The sequence below is a fragment of the Leptinotarsa decemlineata genome, unplaced genomic scaffold, assembly GCF_025532065.1.
Source record: "Leptinotarsa decemlineata unplaced genomic scaffold, Ldec_3_MD MMD2_tig00000505_RagTag_RagTag, whole genome shotgun sequence".
NCBI lineage: Eukaryota > Metazoa > Arthropoda > Insecta > Coleoptera > Chrysomelidae > Leptinotarsa > Leptinotarsa decemlineata.
In genome coordinates this window covers 19,495,393-19,515,568 of record NW_027412549.1, presented here as the reverse complement: position 1 = coordinate 19,515,568, position 20,176 = coordinate 19,495,393, and the positions used below count along the sequence as shown (strand labels likewise).

The 20,176-nt window shown below is 34.8% G+C and overlaps 3 protein-coding genes across 4 annotated transcripts in view; 2 read left to right on the top strand and 1 right to left on the bottom strand.

Annotated features, from left to right (window-relative positions):
• The window catches only part of LOC111502843 (glucose dehydrogenase [FAD, quinone]), a 39,177-nt gene extending 24,501 nt beyond the window's left edge, over nt 1-14,676 (top strand). For both annotated transcript variants that reach the window (XM_074174138.1, XM_074174137.1), the window contains exons 5-9: nt 403-574; nt 2,544-2,770; nt 7,019-7,297; nt 9,416-9,670; nt 13,894-14,676. In XM_074174138.1, coding sequence (XP_074030239.1) covers nt 403-574; nt 2,544-2,770; nt 7,019-7,297; nt 9,416-9,670; nt 13,894-14,120 — 1,160 coding nt within the window. In that variant the 3' untranslated portion in view covers nt 14,121-14,676. The remainder of the gene's footprint in view (nt 1-402; nt 575-2,543; nt 2,771-7,018; nt 7,298-9,415; nt 9,671-13,893) is intronic.
• Nucleotides 1-20,176, bottom strand: part of Flo2 (flotillin-2) — a 152,008-nt gene that overhangs the window by 99,797 nt on the left and 32,035 nt on the right. The gene's annotated exons all lie outside the window — the stretch shown is intronic.
• LOC111502842 (glucose dehydrogenase [FAD, quinone]) overlaps nt 19,455-20,176 on the top strand; it is a 66,288-nt gene continuing 65,566 nt past the window's right edge. The window contains exon 1 of the mRNA XM_074174187.1: nt 19,455-19,590. The gene's annotated coding sequence lies outside the window, so the exon portion shown is untranslated. The remainder of the gene's footprint in view (nt 19,591-20,176) is intronic.

Below are 20,176 nucleotides of genomic sequence, written 5' to 3'. Positions count from 1 at the left end.
GGAATTCAGTCTTGAATTGATGGAAATCGTGTGTTCAATAAACTACCAGAAACAATAATAAAACTCACCTTAGTAATAGATTCTGAAAAAAAAACTGTGAAACTGTTATTGCTGAGATGCTGAGTTAAGCATTTTACACCAGTGATGTTATTAATAACTTCACAAGTCAGCTTTGTTACACAGCTGACTCGTAGTCCCTTCAGCTATATAACTCAATCTCCTCAGCTATGAAACGTAGCAGATCCAACCCAATTTCAGTTAAATAAATTGAATATTTGGTCGAAGTTGGTTTCCAACTCAGGACTCCAGGGTCGGGAGCCGTTACACCGACAGTTCACGGCACTAGTGCCGTCCTATATGATGATATGAAACGTGAACAACTTGACCTATTTTTTGTTTCAGGAACAACTCGGAGGGGAGCAAGATGTTCTACGGGAAAAGCGTTTTTGAGACCGATTCGCTTGCGAAAAAATCTCCACATTGCAATGGGAGCACATGTTACACGAGTTCTGATAGATCCCAAATCCAAAATAGCCTACGGCATTGAGTTTATGAGGGACAACAAATTAATCAGGTTCGTTGATTTGACTTGAAAATAAAGTAGAGCTTTTCTCTACATATTTAACTAGCACTTTTTTCTGTTATCATCCACACAACATGAATTTTACAGTGTGCATTGGCAGAAAAAATGAATGGTTTCTAATATCAAGCACAAAGACTAATGAACGTCTTAGAGTTGCTGTTTAGACCCTTCAAACTTTTGCAAACTTAAACGGGACCTAACACAATCAACGTTAAAGAACATTAACAAAATCATTCTCAGAACTGAATCCGTTCCATCTAGGCTCTGCGGTCTTTCGAAGGTACATGAAACCAACATGTCACTGAGACAAATAGTTTGTGCCCCAGGCTCGGCGACCTACCACCTGACGAAACATCTGGACTTGCTCCTCCAGCCTTATGTGGAAAAAAAACTGCTACGTCAATGATTCGACAGACTTCGTTGGTGAAATTAGGGACCTAACTATGGAGCCTACAGATATTCTGGTCACCTTCGATGTTGTGTCTTTGTTTACCAATGCCCCACTGGAAGGCTCTTTGAGGGGGCTATCCTACTTGTTTTCAAGTGATATCGTCGGACCCTTCAGAGAATGTCTCACGGGAAGTTTCTATCAATAAAAGGGTAACTTCTATGAGCAACTAGATGGCGTAGCGATGAGAAGTCTACTTAGCCCAGTGATAGCCAACTATTTCAATAAACGAAGAGAAAGCAAACAAGACCTTTGAATTGAAACCAACCTTGTGACTATGTTACGTGGATAACACCTTCGTCATCTGGAAACAAATCTTTTTTTTACACCATTTTTGAACGCTCAACACACCAGCATCAAGTTCATCATGGCGACTGAACAGGACCAACGGATAGCATTCCTAATGTACTCATCGAACGATGGGTGCTAGACTGACCCACAAAGTGTACCGAAACCCATGCACACGGATAGATACCTGCACGCACCATTAAACCATCATCCTAGTCAAAAGAGAGAAGTCATCTCTACTCTAACTGAACGGGCTCGAAGAATGTGTGAACAAGAGGGTCTCGAGGAAGAACTGGAACGTCTTCAAGTGACCTTGAGATTGAATAGAAACAGTGTACTCGAAACTGAAGATCTACGCGGTTCAAACAGGGAGGAAGCTCAGACGGTTGCACGTGCGTATCTACCATATCACAGACAAGATCAAACCCACCATGGAGCTACAACAAAGTCTCAGGTCGGCTAAAGACAAGAGAGAGTCACTATCAGCAACAGGGAGATATCACATACCGCGCACTTGTGGGATGGTATACATTGAAACCACCAGAAAGAGCCATGGGTAGGTACAAGGCTAAAAGAGCATGAAAAAATCTGCCCTCTAGGCCAAACGGACAATTCGGCTATGGCGGAAACCATACTTAGTGAAGAAAAACACAGGATTCTGTTTGAAAATACGAAACTCTTTCCCCCAATCAGGGATACTATAGCCAACTGGTACGGGAGGTAGTAGAGATCCACAAGCATACTCTAATTTCAACAGAAAAGAAGAAGCTGTGAAACTCAACTGAATATGGAATCCGAATCTGAGAAGTTCAAGAATAGCAAAGAGCATGACGCCAGGTAGAAAAGGGTCAGTCAACCAGAGTACACCAAATTGTCATGTGGTGGCCTGTCACCCAGCGGTGCTGACATAATATCCAGTCATCGGAGATAACTCAGGATGAATAAACTTCTGAAGAAGCTAGCCACTTGCGCCAGCGAAACGTCAGGAAGAAATTCCAAAAATCGACAGCCTGCAACCTATTAAAAACACTATTTCTCAGAATTGCACAGATTTTTGCTTTTACAAAATAAGGAATTATCATGAGAATATCAACAACGTCATTTACATTCTGAAACACACGGAGTAAAAGTAAAATAAGTGGCCATGTTAGAGCAAACTTTTATTATAAAACTATTCATCCAGTAGTAAGTCTAAGCGTTGAAGTGATTTTATTTCCATTTCAGAATTCGCGCGAACAAAGAAGTCATCCTTTCGGCAGGTTCGGTCAACTCCCCGCAACTGCTGATGCTTTCGGGTGTTGGTCCCAAAGAAGAATTGAATAAACACAAGATACCAGTCATCCAGGATCTGAAAGTGGGCCACAATTTACAAGATCACATAGGCCTAGGTGGTTTGACCTTTTTGATAAATAGGCAAGATTCCATAACATTGGACAGAGTATATTCAGTAGGTGAGAAATTGATGGTGAACCATAAAATTTAACAATGGACGATGTACGGTTTGTATTAGATTGTTTCAAAAGTTTTGTCTATTTAAATGTCATGTGTTTTTGTAGCTGCATATCTCATTGAATATTTATTCTACTGATCGATAGAAAATTTTGTACTCTATACATTGATGCTGTTTTTTTCAAATTTTAATTTTCTGCCTCTTTTCAGCTAATCTAATATATAAAATTCTCGTGTCACAGTTTTAGTTGCCATACTCCTCGGAAACGGCTTAACCCATTTTTATGAAATTTTATATGTATATTCGGTAGGTCTGATCTGTTTGTCATACCCCTAAGTGATAAGGATGCCGCACCCCAAATATGATGTGGCATCTGAAAGTACATATAACCCTCAATTTCAACCCTTTTATCATCAACCCCTATTTTTATCAGCCACCGGTCTCACTCCTCACTCAGTTAACATCACGGAGTAGGGATGACAACTTTGCCGGTCTCCTGTCTTTCTCATACAATGAGCCTTTTCTCACTCCCTACACAGTTTTCGGCCACTATTATTGTTTATCCATCAATAGTAGATACAGTTTGCGATACCACCGAAGCTGTGAATTATCCAACAGAGTTTTTGAACCCACTGGGTTTGCCAGGCATGCCACCGCATAATTTACAACTGTAGGTTGGATCGTTCCGTAATTTGAATCCACCCGGCTGTGCAACAGCACGCGATTAGTCATTAAAGAAATTACTGAGAAATGTTGCCAACCCAGCATTTTGAATGGCAAGTTCCGAGGTGGAAAATATATTAATAACATGAATCCCTATTATACCTACAGATGTGCCAATTCATTTTAAACGAGTGCAATTTCCAATAAGATTGGCATTTGTAATGACTATCAATGAGTCCAAAGGCTAAACAATGTCCAGTTTGTTTGTGTTAGCTAACGAAAAACATTGTACACACTGAAGCATTAAGAGATAAATATTATTTGTTCAAGAGCAAAAACGTATTCTAGAACTTCAACTAGCGATTCCTAATATGACTAGTAATCAATCCGTGCAAAGCTCATTATTGAATCATCTGAAAATGGAACTTATAACAGGTGATGATCGACTATATTGCCAAACATGCGCCAAAATAACTGACTGTTACCAGAAAACAAGTATAGCTGAGGCACCAGTCAATCTAGTAATAACACTGATGATCTTCAAACATGACTCATCCTCTGACGGAAGCACCAAACTTTTACGAAGGTTCGAATTAGATAAACACTTCAATCTAGCAGACCACTATTATAATCTTCATACAGTCATTGTTCACTGTGTTTCTGGCGTTGAATCTGGTCATTATTACGCCTTGGTCAAGGACGAAACGGACTGGTTTAAGTTAGACGATAGTCGTGTCACTAAGTGTTCTGGCGATGTATTGAAATTAATGGAGCCTCTAGAGACACCCTATATTTTGTTTTATGAGAGAGATAACATTGGCAGATCAAGATCTTTAGATGATGTGGTGCTGCAGGTTTTTCCAGATTTTCTTGCAACTGAAAAAGCAAATGCGCCACTGGAATTAATGAAGTCGCCCCGGAGCGCCAATTAATTTTTGTTGTTGTTTTATAAATTCATGATTTGTTTTGATATGAATGATTTATGTGGCGAAACAACGTTTGCCGGGTCAGCTAGTTGGTTTGCAAAATTTCGTTCCGGATATTTCAACTTCGTAGATGAGTCCCGAAGGACGAGAATTTGAGAACCATGGTGGAGACTGACTCATCACAAACGGTGCGTGGGATGACGGAAAAACAGGGCGTCGGCTCCCATGCGATTTTTGGTGGATCATAATGTATAGGGGAGGTCAAGAAGCTCGAAAAGTGGGCGCCCCACGATCTGAAGGATCGACAGAACTTGTCACGTTTTGAGGTATATTCTTCTTTGATTTGCGCAACCTGCTCCACGATCCTGGAGGTCCGATCCTGTTCCACACAACACTCGCCCGCACGTTCCACAAATCACAAATTAAACGAATTGAGCCACATCCATCATACTCCTCAGACCTCTCACCAACCAACTACCATCTTTTCAAGCACTTAGATAACTTTCTCACCAGTAGGACCTTCTCCAATCAGGACCAGGCAAAAACGACCTTCGTCGACTTTATCGAATCCCGAGCACCTAATTTGTAAGTTAGCGGAATTAATCGACTTACGTTACGTTGGCAAAAATGCACCAATTCAAATCGCGCTTATTTGGATTAAATTGAATGAGTATTTACTGCGACACTACCTACTCCAATACTACCTACTGTAGACGAACCGAATCTTGTAAGAGATATTAATTTGAATATTTTGAATAACACTCGCAAATTTATAGATTTTTTGGAAGCTTACGGTTTCACACGAGTAAATGATAAACCCACTAGAGTAATAAATTCAAGTGCGTCCCTGATTGATATTATTGCTGTATCCAATACTGAATATATTTTAAGCGGACAGACAATAAATTCAGATATAATTTCCGATCATAGTTTAGTATTTTGTGAGTTAATTTTTCATTCAGAAATTATAAACCTTTGACACCTAATAATTTGAGGCCCATAAATATAGTACCGGCAATATCAAAAATTGCAGAAAAGGCAGCCTATAGTCAGATATACTCTTATGTCTCTGATAATAACATACTGCCTGAACACCAATCTGGTTTTCGAAAAAATCGCAGTACATCTAGTTCTCTGTTGAAAATGACCGACGATATTTTTTCAGCCACCGATAATGAAAAGGTCACTATTTTCTTGTCTCACGATTACAGTAAGGCTTTCGACATCATGATTCACGATCTGATGTGCGCTAAACTTGGTTTTTTTGGTTACGGTAAGGAGGCATGTGATTTTATTAGTTCATTTCAAAAAAATAGAAAGCAAGTGTTGTGATAAAGGGTAGTCAGTCTGATAATATGAGTATATGTTATGGAGCCCCGCAAGGTTCAATTCTCGGCCCGCTACTCTTTATTATCTACACATCTGACTTCTCCAAGGTTCTTAAGTTATTCAAATTTCATACATATGCAGACGACACTAACTTGTACTACTCCGATAAAGTAAGTCAGCTTATTGATCACGAAACATCGCTCAATGATGATATAAAAAATCATGTTCAGATTTCGCAGCAACACTGTTTAAACCTTAATCCTAGTAAATCATCTTTAATAATTTTTGGAAAAGCCAAAGATGGTGGAAGGGCCATAGATAATATCGATTTGTACATTGATGGACATTATGTGGAGTTGACTGACAAAATAAAATGTTTAGGACTTCATATAGACTACAACCTCAGATTTGTTCATCAAGTCAATACTTTCATTCAAAGGTCGAACGGTACTCTGAAACACCTGTATTCAAACATACACTATCTTAGTAGGTCTTCCTTTCAGACGTACTGATTCTACCTATGTTTAATTATTGCGATGTTGTCTATGGCCCTTGTATCGATTCCATAACTTCTGCAAGAATCCAGAAAGTACAGAACGCCTGCATTAGACTAATATTCAGCTTGAATTACAGAGATCATGTGACTCCTTCAATCAATCAAGTGAATTGGTTAAAAATGCAAAACAGAAGAGAATTGCATTTCGCCTGTTTCATTTACAAACTGATAAAAAAACACTCCACCTATTTGGTTAATAAACTCTTTCCCAGACATCAGATACACACAATAAACCTTAAATTTAATAATAATTTTGACATTCTGAATCATAACAGCACTATCTATGAACGATTCTTCACGTATCATGCTGTAACATTCAGTGAATCTTTGAAAAATTCATCACTACCGCTGTTCAAAAGTAAATTTAAAACTGAATTGCTCAGCCAACAGTGATTCAAACATAAATATTTATATTAAATTTTACCATTATCCTGAAATTGCCATTTATTTTTTGTAATGTTTCTTTTTTTTTAAAACGTGGTTGAGTGGGAGAATAGCGCTTTGCTAAACTCCGCCACGTGAAATAAACACCATTTATCATTATTATTATTATTATATTACAGTTTAAAGTAGACTCATAAAACGAACAAAACTTTTGAAACAACCCAATACTAAGCAATGTTTTTGTAAAGAAAAACGATTTTACTTCAACAAGACCGTTTGACGTTGAAAATATTATAAATAAATGGAAAATATCAATACCCAAAAAAAACCTTAACCATAATATACACATATATACATTCAGTAACGCAAACCTGCGAATACATAATTTCAGGTCCTTTAATGCAGTATGCTGTCTTCGGTGGAGGTCCGCTGACGATCATGGGTGGCGTGGAAGGTTTAGGCTTCGTCAACACCAAATACGCCAACGCCTCCGATGATTTCCCAGACATCGAATTCCATTTCGTTTCCGGATCTACGCATTCGGACGCAGGGGCGCAAATTAAAAAAGCGCATGGTTTGACCGACGCCTTCTATGATAGAGTTTTCAAGCCCGTCCACGGAATGGACGCCTGGAGTGTTATTCCTATGTTGCTAAGACCAAGGAGCAGAGGTGAATACTTTTGTTTTTGATTATTTGGAAATTTGAAATCTCAAGACTCTCTCATGGCAGTATTTTTCAAAAAGTACGTTACGTGAGAGCTTCGCAAACATTTAAGTAAGAAGTTTTTTAATGAATTTCATTAGTTCGGACTTCCATTGTCTAATATGATATAAAATGATTTGAAATTCTTGTAAGAACCAATGCAATTCAAAAATTAAAAAAAGTAGCTGAAAATAACATTTGTATCAAGCAAAAAAACCCTGAAATGAAATTACAGTGTAATAAAATACAAGCAAAAAATTGAAAATTGAACAATTCGACAAAAAAAAAAAGATTTCAAGCCGTTACTTCGAGTAGAGAGGATTGTTTCCTCCGGGAGTAAGAAATATCGAGAGCAGATAGTTGTTGGTTCACAGATGGATCAAAAACACCTTCATTTGAATTTGCCGATGCAGGTATTTTCAGTTGCAGACCCAGGATATATCAACAAGTCAATGAAAATTTTCTCGGACAGTCAATCGGCATTGGAAGCTCTTGGTTCCTATCGAGCAACGTCTAAGTTAGTAGGAAAATGCCAAAAACGACTCTCTTCAATATTATATATATATATATATATATATATATATATATATATATATATATATATATATTTATATATATATATATATATATATATATATATATATATATATATATACATATATATATATATATATATATATATATATATATATATATATATAAATTAGGATGTAATCCTCCCAATATCGTAGGGCCACAGCTCTTCAATAAGTTATCGAATTATATTACCGAATCCCCAACCTTGAATGTTTTTAAAAATAGATTAAAAGATATGCTCGTAAAGAAGTGTATTTATTCTGTGGATTACTTTTTGTCCGGAACTGACAGATGAAAATTATTTATATTCATCCATTTCTTAATGTTTTTTATTAGGTAAAATGATTTCTGTTTATCTGACGAATCCCATACAATGTATATTGTAGAGTGGAAAATAAAATATTATTATTATTACTTCAATATTAAATTCTACAAAAAGGATTTGAAGCTTTATATCTTCTATTAATTATCTGCGAGCGCTCTCGACAGTTGGTAGTACTGTCATCATCTGGCATCATCATCTGCATCAGGTACTCTTTTTCGTGTTAGATCTTCTCTAGGAATGTGTATTGTTTTGTTCAATATATTGAATGTGAGATCTTGTTGTGTTTTGATTTGTACTTGTTCCTATGTCTGTTGAATTTATGGATGTTCAAGTTTTCTCAAATGTCCATGCGGTTTCCCTTGTTGATTTGTTTTATTAGTTTTATGTTCTCTGGTGGGGGGAAATTATGTTTGTTTTGTATGGAGTGTGTTGCAAGGTTTGATTTATTTACTGTTGGATTTATGTATGCCTTTTTGTGCTCATTGTACCTTTGGATAATTTTTTTCTTGGTTTGGCCGATATAGAATTTGTTGCAGTCCTAGCATTGTATACTGTATATCCCGTTTTGGTCTTTGTCTTTTTATTTTCATAGTTGTTTATTTTTTGTGTTATCTTCGTGCTCGGCTTGTATGTGATATTGATGTTCAGTGGTTTGAAGATGTTTGTTAGTTTTTTGGTTTGGTGTCCTACGTACGTAAATGCTGTCAATCGTTGTGTTGTTTTGTCTGTTGGGGTAGCTTGATCCTTGTTCTGTATTTTTTGTTTGATTCTGTTTTCTAGTTTATCTATTGTCTTTTGGGTGTATCCGTTTTCGTTCGCAGCGAACGAATTTAATATTGAAATACTCAAAATAAAGGAAAATTAGTTGCATCAATCAAAAAAAAAATAATATTATTATTATTATATGAGTTTATTTGTAATGCATGATTATAGCATTCAGGAAATTATCGCTTCAAAAATTATTCATGCCATACTCCCCTGCATTGACATTGGGTTCAACAAACCGTTGTTGGATTATAAAGAGGTGATTCTTTTGGCCGTCATTTGATGTAAATGCATAATGAAATCACTAGAGACCGTTCACTGGATTTTTTTGACTATAGAAGTCACTGAATGTTTCATTTCATTGGTTGATATAACGCTTTCTCAGGAAAGGAAAAATGAGATTGATTTCGTAATTTCAGGTTTCATCAAATTACGCAGCAAAAAGCCTTTCGACCCGCCCCTCATTTATCCCAACTATTTCATAGACGACATCGATATGAAAACATTGATCGAAGGTGTGAAAATTGGAGTGGCACTGAGTAAAACCCCAGCATTCCGATCTTATGGTAGCAGGCTTCTCGAATTCCCAGATTGTGCCCATATTCAAAAATACACTGATCCTTACTGGGAATGTATGATCAGACTATATTCTGTAACCATTTATCATCCTATAGGTGAGTCTAAATAAGTTATGCGCTTAGCCCTACTACAAAGCATACAACTAATAATATTATTGAGTATTTTATCAACGTTTTTGGGTACTTTCACCTTTCACAACCTGATAAATATGAAAATTTATACAAATGTAGAAAGGGCAAACTTTTTAGTTACTGAGTGAAATGTATTTTTCACAACGAAAAATGTTCTATTTATCAGTAACTTGTCGTATTTAACAATTTTTCCTATAAAAAAATTGCTAAGAAATGAACAATACTTATCTTAACGTTTCGGAGGCCAAAATCTGCCGCCGTCTTCAGAAATGGACGAAAAATTTAAAGATATCAAATATATAATTCAAAGAATAATCAGTGAAGGGATAACATCATCATCTTTGAATTTTTTGTCCATTTCTGAAGACGAAGGCAGATTTTGGCCTGCGAAATGATAAGATAAGTATTGTATTATTTCTTAGCAAAAATGGTCTATGAAAAACTGATTTTCCTCCTCGAAAACTGACTTTCGTTCAATATTCTTGAGTAGCAAATGAAAATATAATCAAATATTTCTTAAGTTCCGTGTTGAGTTGGTCCAAAGAGACTACTGGCACCCCTGTGATAAGGTACATCAGTCGCTTGCTCACAAATATCTTTGCTGTTAAAGACTACGTTATTTTGCTAACATTATTCATACTGATTTCTTTGCAATTTCTTCGTTTGTACTTTCTACAACATTTCAAAACGATTGAAGCCAATACAATACTTATGTAATTCAGAACACAGCAGTCAAGTGAAATTTAAAACAGTTAGAAACAATATTCTCATTTAATTTGAACCGAACCGTTAACAGTGATATTTTTTGTTTCTCATGAATCTATTCAACCTACTATGGGTGCAATCCTTATTGGCAATTATAAGTCAATGGGTCTTCAAGTTCATAACCTGAGGTCCATGAAAATGAAATGAGATAGATTTCTCATAGTTGAAGTTTGAAAGAAAAATCGATCGGACCAGCAATTTTCATTTGGAGTGAGAAATCTTTCAAACAATCCACAGAGGCGTGGTGTGATATAATCCTTATATTTCAAATGATCAATAATTTAGCTTCGTTCCTATTGATTTAATTGAAGGAACCAATGCGAGAGTAATTAAGTGCAGGTAGCAACATTTTAATAATGCTAATTTCCTCTTCCCTTCGATTAAAATTATTTCTATGTTTCTGAATTTACATCACCTTCCTATATAGTCTTTGATATTATCTACAGTGTGAACCATTTTTAATGGAAACACCCCCCTAAAAGTTGAAGTTGTAAACCGATTTTAATATTTTTTTTTAAATGTCAAGTACTAAAAGGTTTACCTTGAAATGTTTATTAAAGTTTCAGGGCATACTACAATATTTTTTCTTAGTCGAAAATCGGGATTTTTTATTAGCGATTTTTTTATTGAAAAAATCACTACGCCACTGGATTCAGAGTGCCTCTAAATAGGTGTGACCAAAATTTCATGAAAAAATATTCATTATTAACAAAGTTATGACAACTCAAGAATTCGAAAACTCACAAAAAACACCCTATATCAACAGATATAGCCATGAGAATTTTTTTTATGATGCCAGATGAAAAAAAAAAGCGTAAATATTTTTAATGAAAATAACGAAATTACATTCAAGTTTTCACGCAAATTAACTAAAACTAAATTAACTAAAACTAAAAACAATTTAAATCTTAGTTGCCATGGAAATGATATTACAGTTTGACACTTGTGAAAGATTTAAGTGTACTATTGTCAACAATATTCACCTTACAGCTCTTCGAATTATTTTGTGTCATGGCTGCAAGATTGAGCGTAAGAGAGAAAATTGAAATTCTACGCCTTTCGGGAGATGACGTTAGGAGTGCTACAGAGGTTTGTAGAGTATTTAATGAGAGATTTCCAGATCGTCCTCGTATTAGCTGCGGTACGGTAAATAAAATAAATAAAATATTCAAAGAAAGTGGTGCAGTATCAAAAATAATGTTAAAAAGTAATCCTGTACAAAGACGAAACAGGAGTGACAGGAATGATCAAATCATTTTAGATTATTTCTAAAGCAAGACGCCTGGAATATTGTTTATGGGCCCAAGGGAAATATTTAAACAATAGAAATTTCCTAAAAAATATGTTATATACCGACGAAACCACTTTCACTACAAATGGGGTAGTGTCATCACTGAATTGTCGCTATTGGGCAGCGGATAATCCTAACTGGGTAATAAACTGTAAAAGCCAGTATTCCCAAAAAATCAACGTCTGGTGTGGGATATTGGAGAACGAATTATTGGCCCTTTCTTTTTTGAGGAAAACATTAATGCGCAGAGGTTTCTACAATTTTTAAACACAGAGTTTTGGGATGCTATTCACGAGCTGCCAATCAATGAACGATCAAATTTAATTGTCCAGTTAGATGGGTGTTCAGTTCATTATGCCAGAGCTGTGAGGCAATGGCTTAACGAACATTTTCCAAACCGATGGATAGACCGTCGTAGTCCGTTTATAGAGTGGCCACCCAGATCTCCAGACCTAACAGTTTTGGACTTTTTTCTCTGGGGACTTCTCACACAAAAGGTTTACAAAAACCGCTCAAGAGATAGAAATGAACTTTGTGCAAAAATTCGACAGGTATGTGCAGATATTAGCCCTCAAGAACTAAGGAACGTAATCAGAAACATTCGTAAGCGCTACGACACATTATCGAAATACGTGGTGGATTAGTAGAGGCTACTAGAATATGAGTTAGAATTAATTGTTGCACTGAATCGAAACATTTCAATAATTAGTTACGTTTATTAAAATTTTTTGCTTCATTGTTAGTTGAATTGTGTGAATGTAATTCCGTTATTTTCATTAAAAATATTTACGTTATTTGTTTTTTTTATCTGGCGGCACTTTATTGTTGAAATCATAAAAAAAATGGTATATTGTGACTGTTAGCTGTGTGAGTTTTCGAATTTTTTAGTTGTCATAACTTTGTTAATAATGAATATTTTTTCATGAAATTTTGGTAACACCTATTTAGAGGCACTCTGAATCCAGTGGCGTAGTGATTTTTTCAATAAAAAAATCGCTAATAAAAAATCCCGATTTTCGACTAAGAAAAAATATCGTAGTATGCCCTGAAACGTTAATAAACATTTCAAATTTTGTCGCAAGGTAGACCTTTTAGTACTTGACATTTAAAAAAAAATATTAAAATCGATTTACAATTTCAAATTTTAGGGGGGCGTTTCCATTAAAAATGGGTCACACTGTATGAGTTCTTTCGAGCACTTAGATCACTTCGAAGATGATAACACCAGTACCTTCTCTAAGTGTTTGTTCCGCTACTGCTGTTTGTCGGTAATTGACATAATGACCAATAAAATTAAAACAAGAATGAGATTTCTCCTATTAGATGGATTGGTCGAAAAAAAAACAGTAGAGTGAGCCGCAAGATCACCCGATTTAGGTTCATTAAACTGTTTTGTGGGGGAATTTGAACAATTTTTAAAATGATAATGTAGTAAATGTTGAATGCTATTCATTTCGAGTGTCCTCCTTTGTGAGGTTGAAATAATTAACTTTTGCTTGAAATTAATGATATTTTTTTCCACAAAAATTGAATTCCAAAATTTAGAGTAACTTCCTTTATGTTGTTATTAACTTATGAACAGAATTTCTCGATATTCACTGTAACAAATGACATTTTGAACGAGGTCTCACTTGATCGTGATCGTGATTGAAAGGACCGTTTTAGTATGCAAAAACTGAGGGTTGAATAACGTTTATATTTATAATTCATAAACGAATCATTCCTACTAATAATGAAAATTACCAGTGACCCGTGTTAGAAATCACACGTTAAAAGATAAAACCTTCTTAATTCTAAACTCGCACAAGTTTTGACTTCTGAGGGTTGTCGTTCGTAGGGGTGCGACAGCTGGTTAACGGAAAAACAGATTTTTTTAAACTAATGGAAAAATATTATTTGTATAAGTTAATATGAATATAACTGAAAAAACCATTTGAAAAAGGGTGAAATAATCGGTGAAGATTAATTATCATCGATACTGACAACCAATTGACCAAGTAGATGAAATTCTGGAAAGCAAATATCTTATAAGGGTGATTTGAACTAAAGATCTTTGGTTAGTGACATTTGGTTAATGCATCCGGCATACTGCGCCAATTTCCTACATTATTTTCACAATTTTTTTTTATAGGAACTTGCAAAATGGGCCCCTACTGGGATCAAGACGCCGTGGTAGATCCTCAACTGAGGGTTTATGGAATTAAAGGACTGAGAGTTATAGACGCCTCGATTATGCCACAAATGGTCAGCGGGAACACAAATGCCCCTGCTATAATGATAGGCGAAAAAGGATCTGACATGGTGAAGGAGTTTTGGATGAAAGCTGCTAAATTCGGTCGAATACTTCACGGGGCCTAAAAATATGAGTAGGTCATACTAATGTATTTATGAATTGTGCCATGATTGGCGCCCCATATGAAAAATTTGAAATTAATATGGACTGAAATATTTCAGTGAAAATTTTCATACAAAATTTAATGTGAACAATGGATCGATAGTGTTGGAATATGTTACGAATGGATAACATATAAAAGTGATGAATTAATTGTATAGCTCTATTTAAGCATGGAAAATAATGACACATTCAATAATCTCGATTATATATTTATGTCAAAGTCACTCCTTTCACTGAAAGTTTCTATAAAATAGTAACACACTTTATATGTCAAAACATTTTTTTGATGAATGATACATTTATGTGATCCGATATAAGATTATTATTAACATATTTGAATGACTGCTGTAAATTTCAGATGTATGTAAATGAGAATGAGAGGGTTTTTGCGATAAAAAAATACACTTTCCCTCTCGACGGTGTGAATGAATATTTCATAAATCAATTTTCACATTACCATTCTTATTTATTCCAAAGATACTGTATTTTAATTAAATGTAATATAACTTTTTCAAAGTACTGTTATTTTGTGCCAAATTGTCCCCTCATCATCATCTTGAAAAATATACTATATTGCATTCTGAACAATCAGGGTTCAGACCGGAACACAGTTGTGATACAGCCTTACTTGACATTGTTGATGATATTATTAGAGAGACAGATGCAGGAAAAACAACTGTTCTTATTCTGTTAGATTATTCAAAAGCATTTGATACGATAAACAACGAAATTTTATTGTCTATTTTACACTCTAAAGGTTTTTCGGTCAGTGCTATTATCTACAGGACAGGAGTCAATATATGGAGACAGCTGTGGGTCAGTCGGCAAGAGAAAATGTCACTTGTGGGGTTCCACAAGGGTCTTTACTTGGCCCCGTACTATTTAGTATATACACAAGTGATTTCATTTCGAGCTTTACAACATGTGAAGTCCACTTTTATGCTGATGATACACACCTGTATCACTCATTTGCTCCAGAAGATTGGTTTGAGGCTCAAAAAGTTATATGTGAAAACTATATGTAAGTACTATAAAACTATATCTATTTTGAGAAAAAATTAGAGACAGTCTCTTGGCGAAGAATGAATAACTCAATGTTTCCACAGATATTTATTTACACTACAACATTTTTAAAATGAAAATGAAAATTATTTGCATGCGAACAATTATGATTAAACTTATAATCTGGGGCTGAACTACAACTTTTTCAAATTATTTTCAAATCCTTTTTGTATTCCGCTCCGGGGGATATTGAATCCGTTGTGGGGAACGAGAAGTGCCGAATTTATTGGAACTATTCGTTCCCCACCCTCAGGCTAATACAAGCTAATAAGCCTGATGTGGTCCTTCTCGACCACCAGAGCGAAACGATATTTGTCGTGGAGTTTTCAGCTCCTGACGAGACGAATATCGTCAGAAAAGAGGAGGAAAAACGGATAAAATATCGAGATTTTCTCTTCGAACTCCGCAGACTCTATCTAGATCACTCTGTTAAGATGGTTGTTCTGATTATTGGAGTCCTTGGTCGAATGATGTCCTCTCTACTCTCGAATCTCAGATTCTGCCTTAGTGCTTGCCGCACTAAGGCAGAAATCTTAGCCGTGCAGATGCAGAAGGCTCTCATTCTTGGCTCACTGCGCTTGCTCAGGGCACATGATTCTCGGACCCAATGATCACTTACCCCATGGTGTGGGGAGTAATCATTGGTTGATAATGCTGGCGCGCCCTCCCGAATGTATTGGGGCTTCGGGGGATAGGGCCTGACCAGCGCACACTACGATGAAGAAAATAATAATAATAATAATATATATATATATATATATATATATATATATATATATATATATATATATATATATATATATATATATATATATACATATAAAACTAAGATGGCCAATTTCCTTAATAGTCCGAGCCATTTTTTTAAATTTGGAAATTTTCGCGAGTCGCAATACACGTATTTAGGTATGCAAAAAAGGTAAAAAAATTAAAGAAATTATTTTTATTGAAAACATATAAATAAACGTACAGAATATGTTGGAAAAAAAGTTTTTGGCTTTCTATGACCCCTTCTGGATACAAAAAATGTGGGAATCTTCCAAAGTATAGGAGGGATGAAATCAATTTCAAAAATTAACTCTATTCAAAGATGTGTAGATCAAGAAAATAATTCACTTTCAGACATAAACTGAAAGAAAAAGCCCTCACGATAAAGCTATTTTTATATAAACATCAAATTACACGAAAGAAAAATACTTTCGAAACAATTACTTTTATATGAACGCTGAATTAAGCAAAAAGCACGTTTATCTATTCCGTTTGTATTCCAAACATTCATGATGGAAGCGAATCAGATATCATTCACAGGATTCCTACACAATATAATTAATGAAAGAAGTAAAACTACACTTACATAGAACATTATAAAAAAACACTCAATTCGTTCATAAAATTACGACTTTTTATAACGGAATGAGTTGAATACACCCATGTCATCGACGACCCTACGTAAATAACATTCATTCGCTTATTTGATTAAATTTCAGCATTTTACTGTGTCCCAGCCACAGGAATCTTGTTTAAATTGAAATGGTATATTTTTAGGAGAGATTAATTTTTGAGGAAAAATTTTGGCTTTCTATTTCTCCTTCTTTATACATGAAATGAAATTGATTGCTTTTTTCCTTTCTTTGGAAGATTCCCACATTTTTTGTATCAAGAAGAAGAAGTAGAAAGCCAAAAACTTTTTTTCATAAATGAATTGAGTGTTTATTCTACTAAAAATATACCCTTACAAAATATATGTATTGAATTTAAATAATAAAAAATTTAACGCATTTATTTTACTTCCCTTGATAATTCTTTAATATTTGGTGACAGCACTTCTACGAGTGGTAATGCGGAATAAAATGATTCACATAAGTAGTAATAGAGGAGCCCAAGCGGGGAATTTGGGATTTACTAAAGCGCGGCAGATTAATGTACAGGTTCTACCCGGTTAAGTACCTCCACCAAATATGAGCCTGTGAGGGATAAAGGATCAGATCAGTAAAAAAAATTGATCATCAGAAATTCTCGAGCGCGTCAGATTAAGGTAGGGTGAGTTAATTACCTGCTAAAAAGTGTATATTCCAGTTTTCTGACAATTTGAGAATGACGTAGTGAAAGGGGAGGGCAGCAAAGTTGTAAAAAAATAACGTCATTTCGACATTCTCGAGCGTAGCTAATTTTTTTCATTTTTTAGGAAATACCTAATTCAAGGATAGCGAAAAATATATGATCTGACGATTTCCACAAGCCAAAATAACGAAAATTCGTCGATAAAGTTTAATGCGTGCAGCTGTGTGATACTTACATTTCCCTCTCAGTGTTTCTATTCCCCTATTCTCTATTCACTTTTTCTCTATCTATTCCTCTCTCACTCCGTCCCCACTCTGAATTCTGTTCCCATGACGCTATCACAGCTGATCACAAAGAGTTGTTCGTGATGAAGATGAATATGGTGATTAATTAATCAATTAATTGATGGTTGTAGCCGTTACTATCACTTGAAAATGTCCTTATAGGACGAAACTGCAGTAACGTTAGTTACAAATAAAAGTGGTGAAAAACATACAAAGGTTAATTTCTGTTTTCTTCACTAATTAATCAATTGATTATAAAAAATTAAATTTTTTTGAGCATTTTTTAAAATTATTTTCTTATAAATACAAGTATTCTACTTAAAAAACATACACTTATTAATTTGCATGCTATTTCCTGAGCTTTTCAATTATTTAAGTTCAATGAATTAAAAAAATTGAAAAAAAAATGTTTTTGTCAGATTAAGCGAATCCCTCTAGATAATCGTCAGATTATGAGACAGCACGTCCAAAACATAAAGATGGACCCTATATCTTAATCTGACGCGCTTGAGTATTTCAACAATGACGATTTTTTTTGCACCTCATAATAATGGCCGCGAGTTTGCGTCAGATTATTGAATGAGAGCTTTTTTATTGCACTTATCACCCCCTTAGAAAATCTGACACGCTCGATCATTTTTTTTTCTTTTAACTTTTAACCCTTACGTACAACCACCCGCATCATGCAAACGATCAGATTAACATACGAACATTATTAAAAATACGCAGGACATTGATGCTATCGCACTCGAGTATGTCCATGCAACAGTATTTTTTACATATTTAAAAATTTATAGTCGCTTTCCCCACCGATAAAAAGGTATATATTATAACATTTTTTTCTTCTTATCATCTAAGCTTTGCAACCTAATATGTCTCAATGACGCTCGAGTAAATCCCCATTTTGCATCGTGGGCTCCCCTGCTATACCTTGTTCCGAATAATGAAACAATTCGACAAAAGCAGCATTTTTTGGATCAGGATACTTCGATTCTGGTACAAATTTCCATAATTCAGTATTTGACGTCGACTTATATTCTAATTGTAGAGCTTGATCTTCGTGCATTTCTATTAATGCTAAAGCTCCAGATTCTCTTTAACAGAAAGATTCAGAGGCAAGTTAAATATTGCCATCGAATTTTCTCTAGATGGATTAGATATCAACAATTGTACAGCAGACAATGTGACCCTTTTCGTTATAATCTATATGCACTTTCGAATCACAGTGGCTCTACCTACTGCGGACATTATACAGCATTCTGCATTCTGCTATTTTGGAATTCCATCAATATTCCTTCTAATCTTTTTATATACTTGTTGAGTTTTTTTTTGTTTAATATTGGAACATTTTTTCAATTCGAGAAAAATTATAAAATGTATCATTTTTAAAGTTCTTTTGAAAGAGTTGTAATTTAGTTTGATATGCACTGTGAGAGGTCAGATATTATTTTATTTTTTTCCTGCAATTGTGAATTCAGTGTTTGCAAATGTTTCATGGAATTGAAAACATTAAGTCTTGTAACCACTCGTCATCATTTAATTCTGCAACGTTGCACTCAGTCTTTCAAATTTGTAGTCAAAAATACATTTTGAAACACATTTAAAACGATGATGACTTTTTTAAAATATAATAGCACAAAAATTACATTTATCGAGAGCCACAAATAATTTTTCAAAGAGCCGCATGGCTCGCGAGCAGCAGGTTGCCCCCCCTGGCATATAAAATAACACCTTATCTTTAAGCGAACCTTAAAACCTCTAAAACCGAAGAAGTTTCACAAATCTGAAGATTACGCAGATGAAATTATTTCTGACGAACCGTTATTCTTGCGATATTAACAATTTCAAATCTCATATTACGATTATTTTATTTCGAATAATCGTCATTTTGTTCGCTAAGAAAACACACATGTTGTTTAACATTACTCGATATCTCATTTCCGAACGGTCAGCAAATCTCCGTGAATAAATTTAGATAACATCTAGAATTAGCAAATGAAAGTTGTGTGAGAAAAAATAGTGAAAAGTAAGTGAACTTTGAAGTTATACCTAGTTATACTTAAATGTAGAAATAACAGTGTGCGGTATTTAAACGGAAAGCTCTCAATACTTCAGAAATATTTAAGAATAACAGTACCAAATTTGGAAAGCATCGTTGAAAATGATGAATTGAAATTTATTGTTAGCCACGTTGCCAATTTTCAGTTCTTTAAGTGATTATTATCAACTTTTTTCATTTTAGTAGTCTGGCTTCTAAACGTGTCATTTTGTTAGAATGTTCTACTCGTCCAGAAATACTAACCAGGATTGAGATAGTATCCGACAGATTAAGGAATATCTAATAATCGCTGAATTTCAATTTTTCTTATTATATTCTAGATGGTCAGAATTTAATGAAAGTCCTGAAATTGTTCCGAATTCTTGGGTTTCTTGTTGAATACTCTTCGTGAGCAGGAAAATAGCAGAGTCAATACTCCCGGCCGCTCTGAATTGAATGATTCCGTACAGTCTATCTCGTCTTGTATTTGTAAATCTTGTGCTGGAAAAATCCTCACTTGTTTAATTTGTAGTAAATGTTCAAGAGGTAGCAAAAACGTATGTGACTTTCTGGA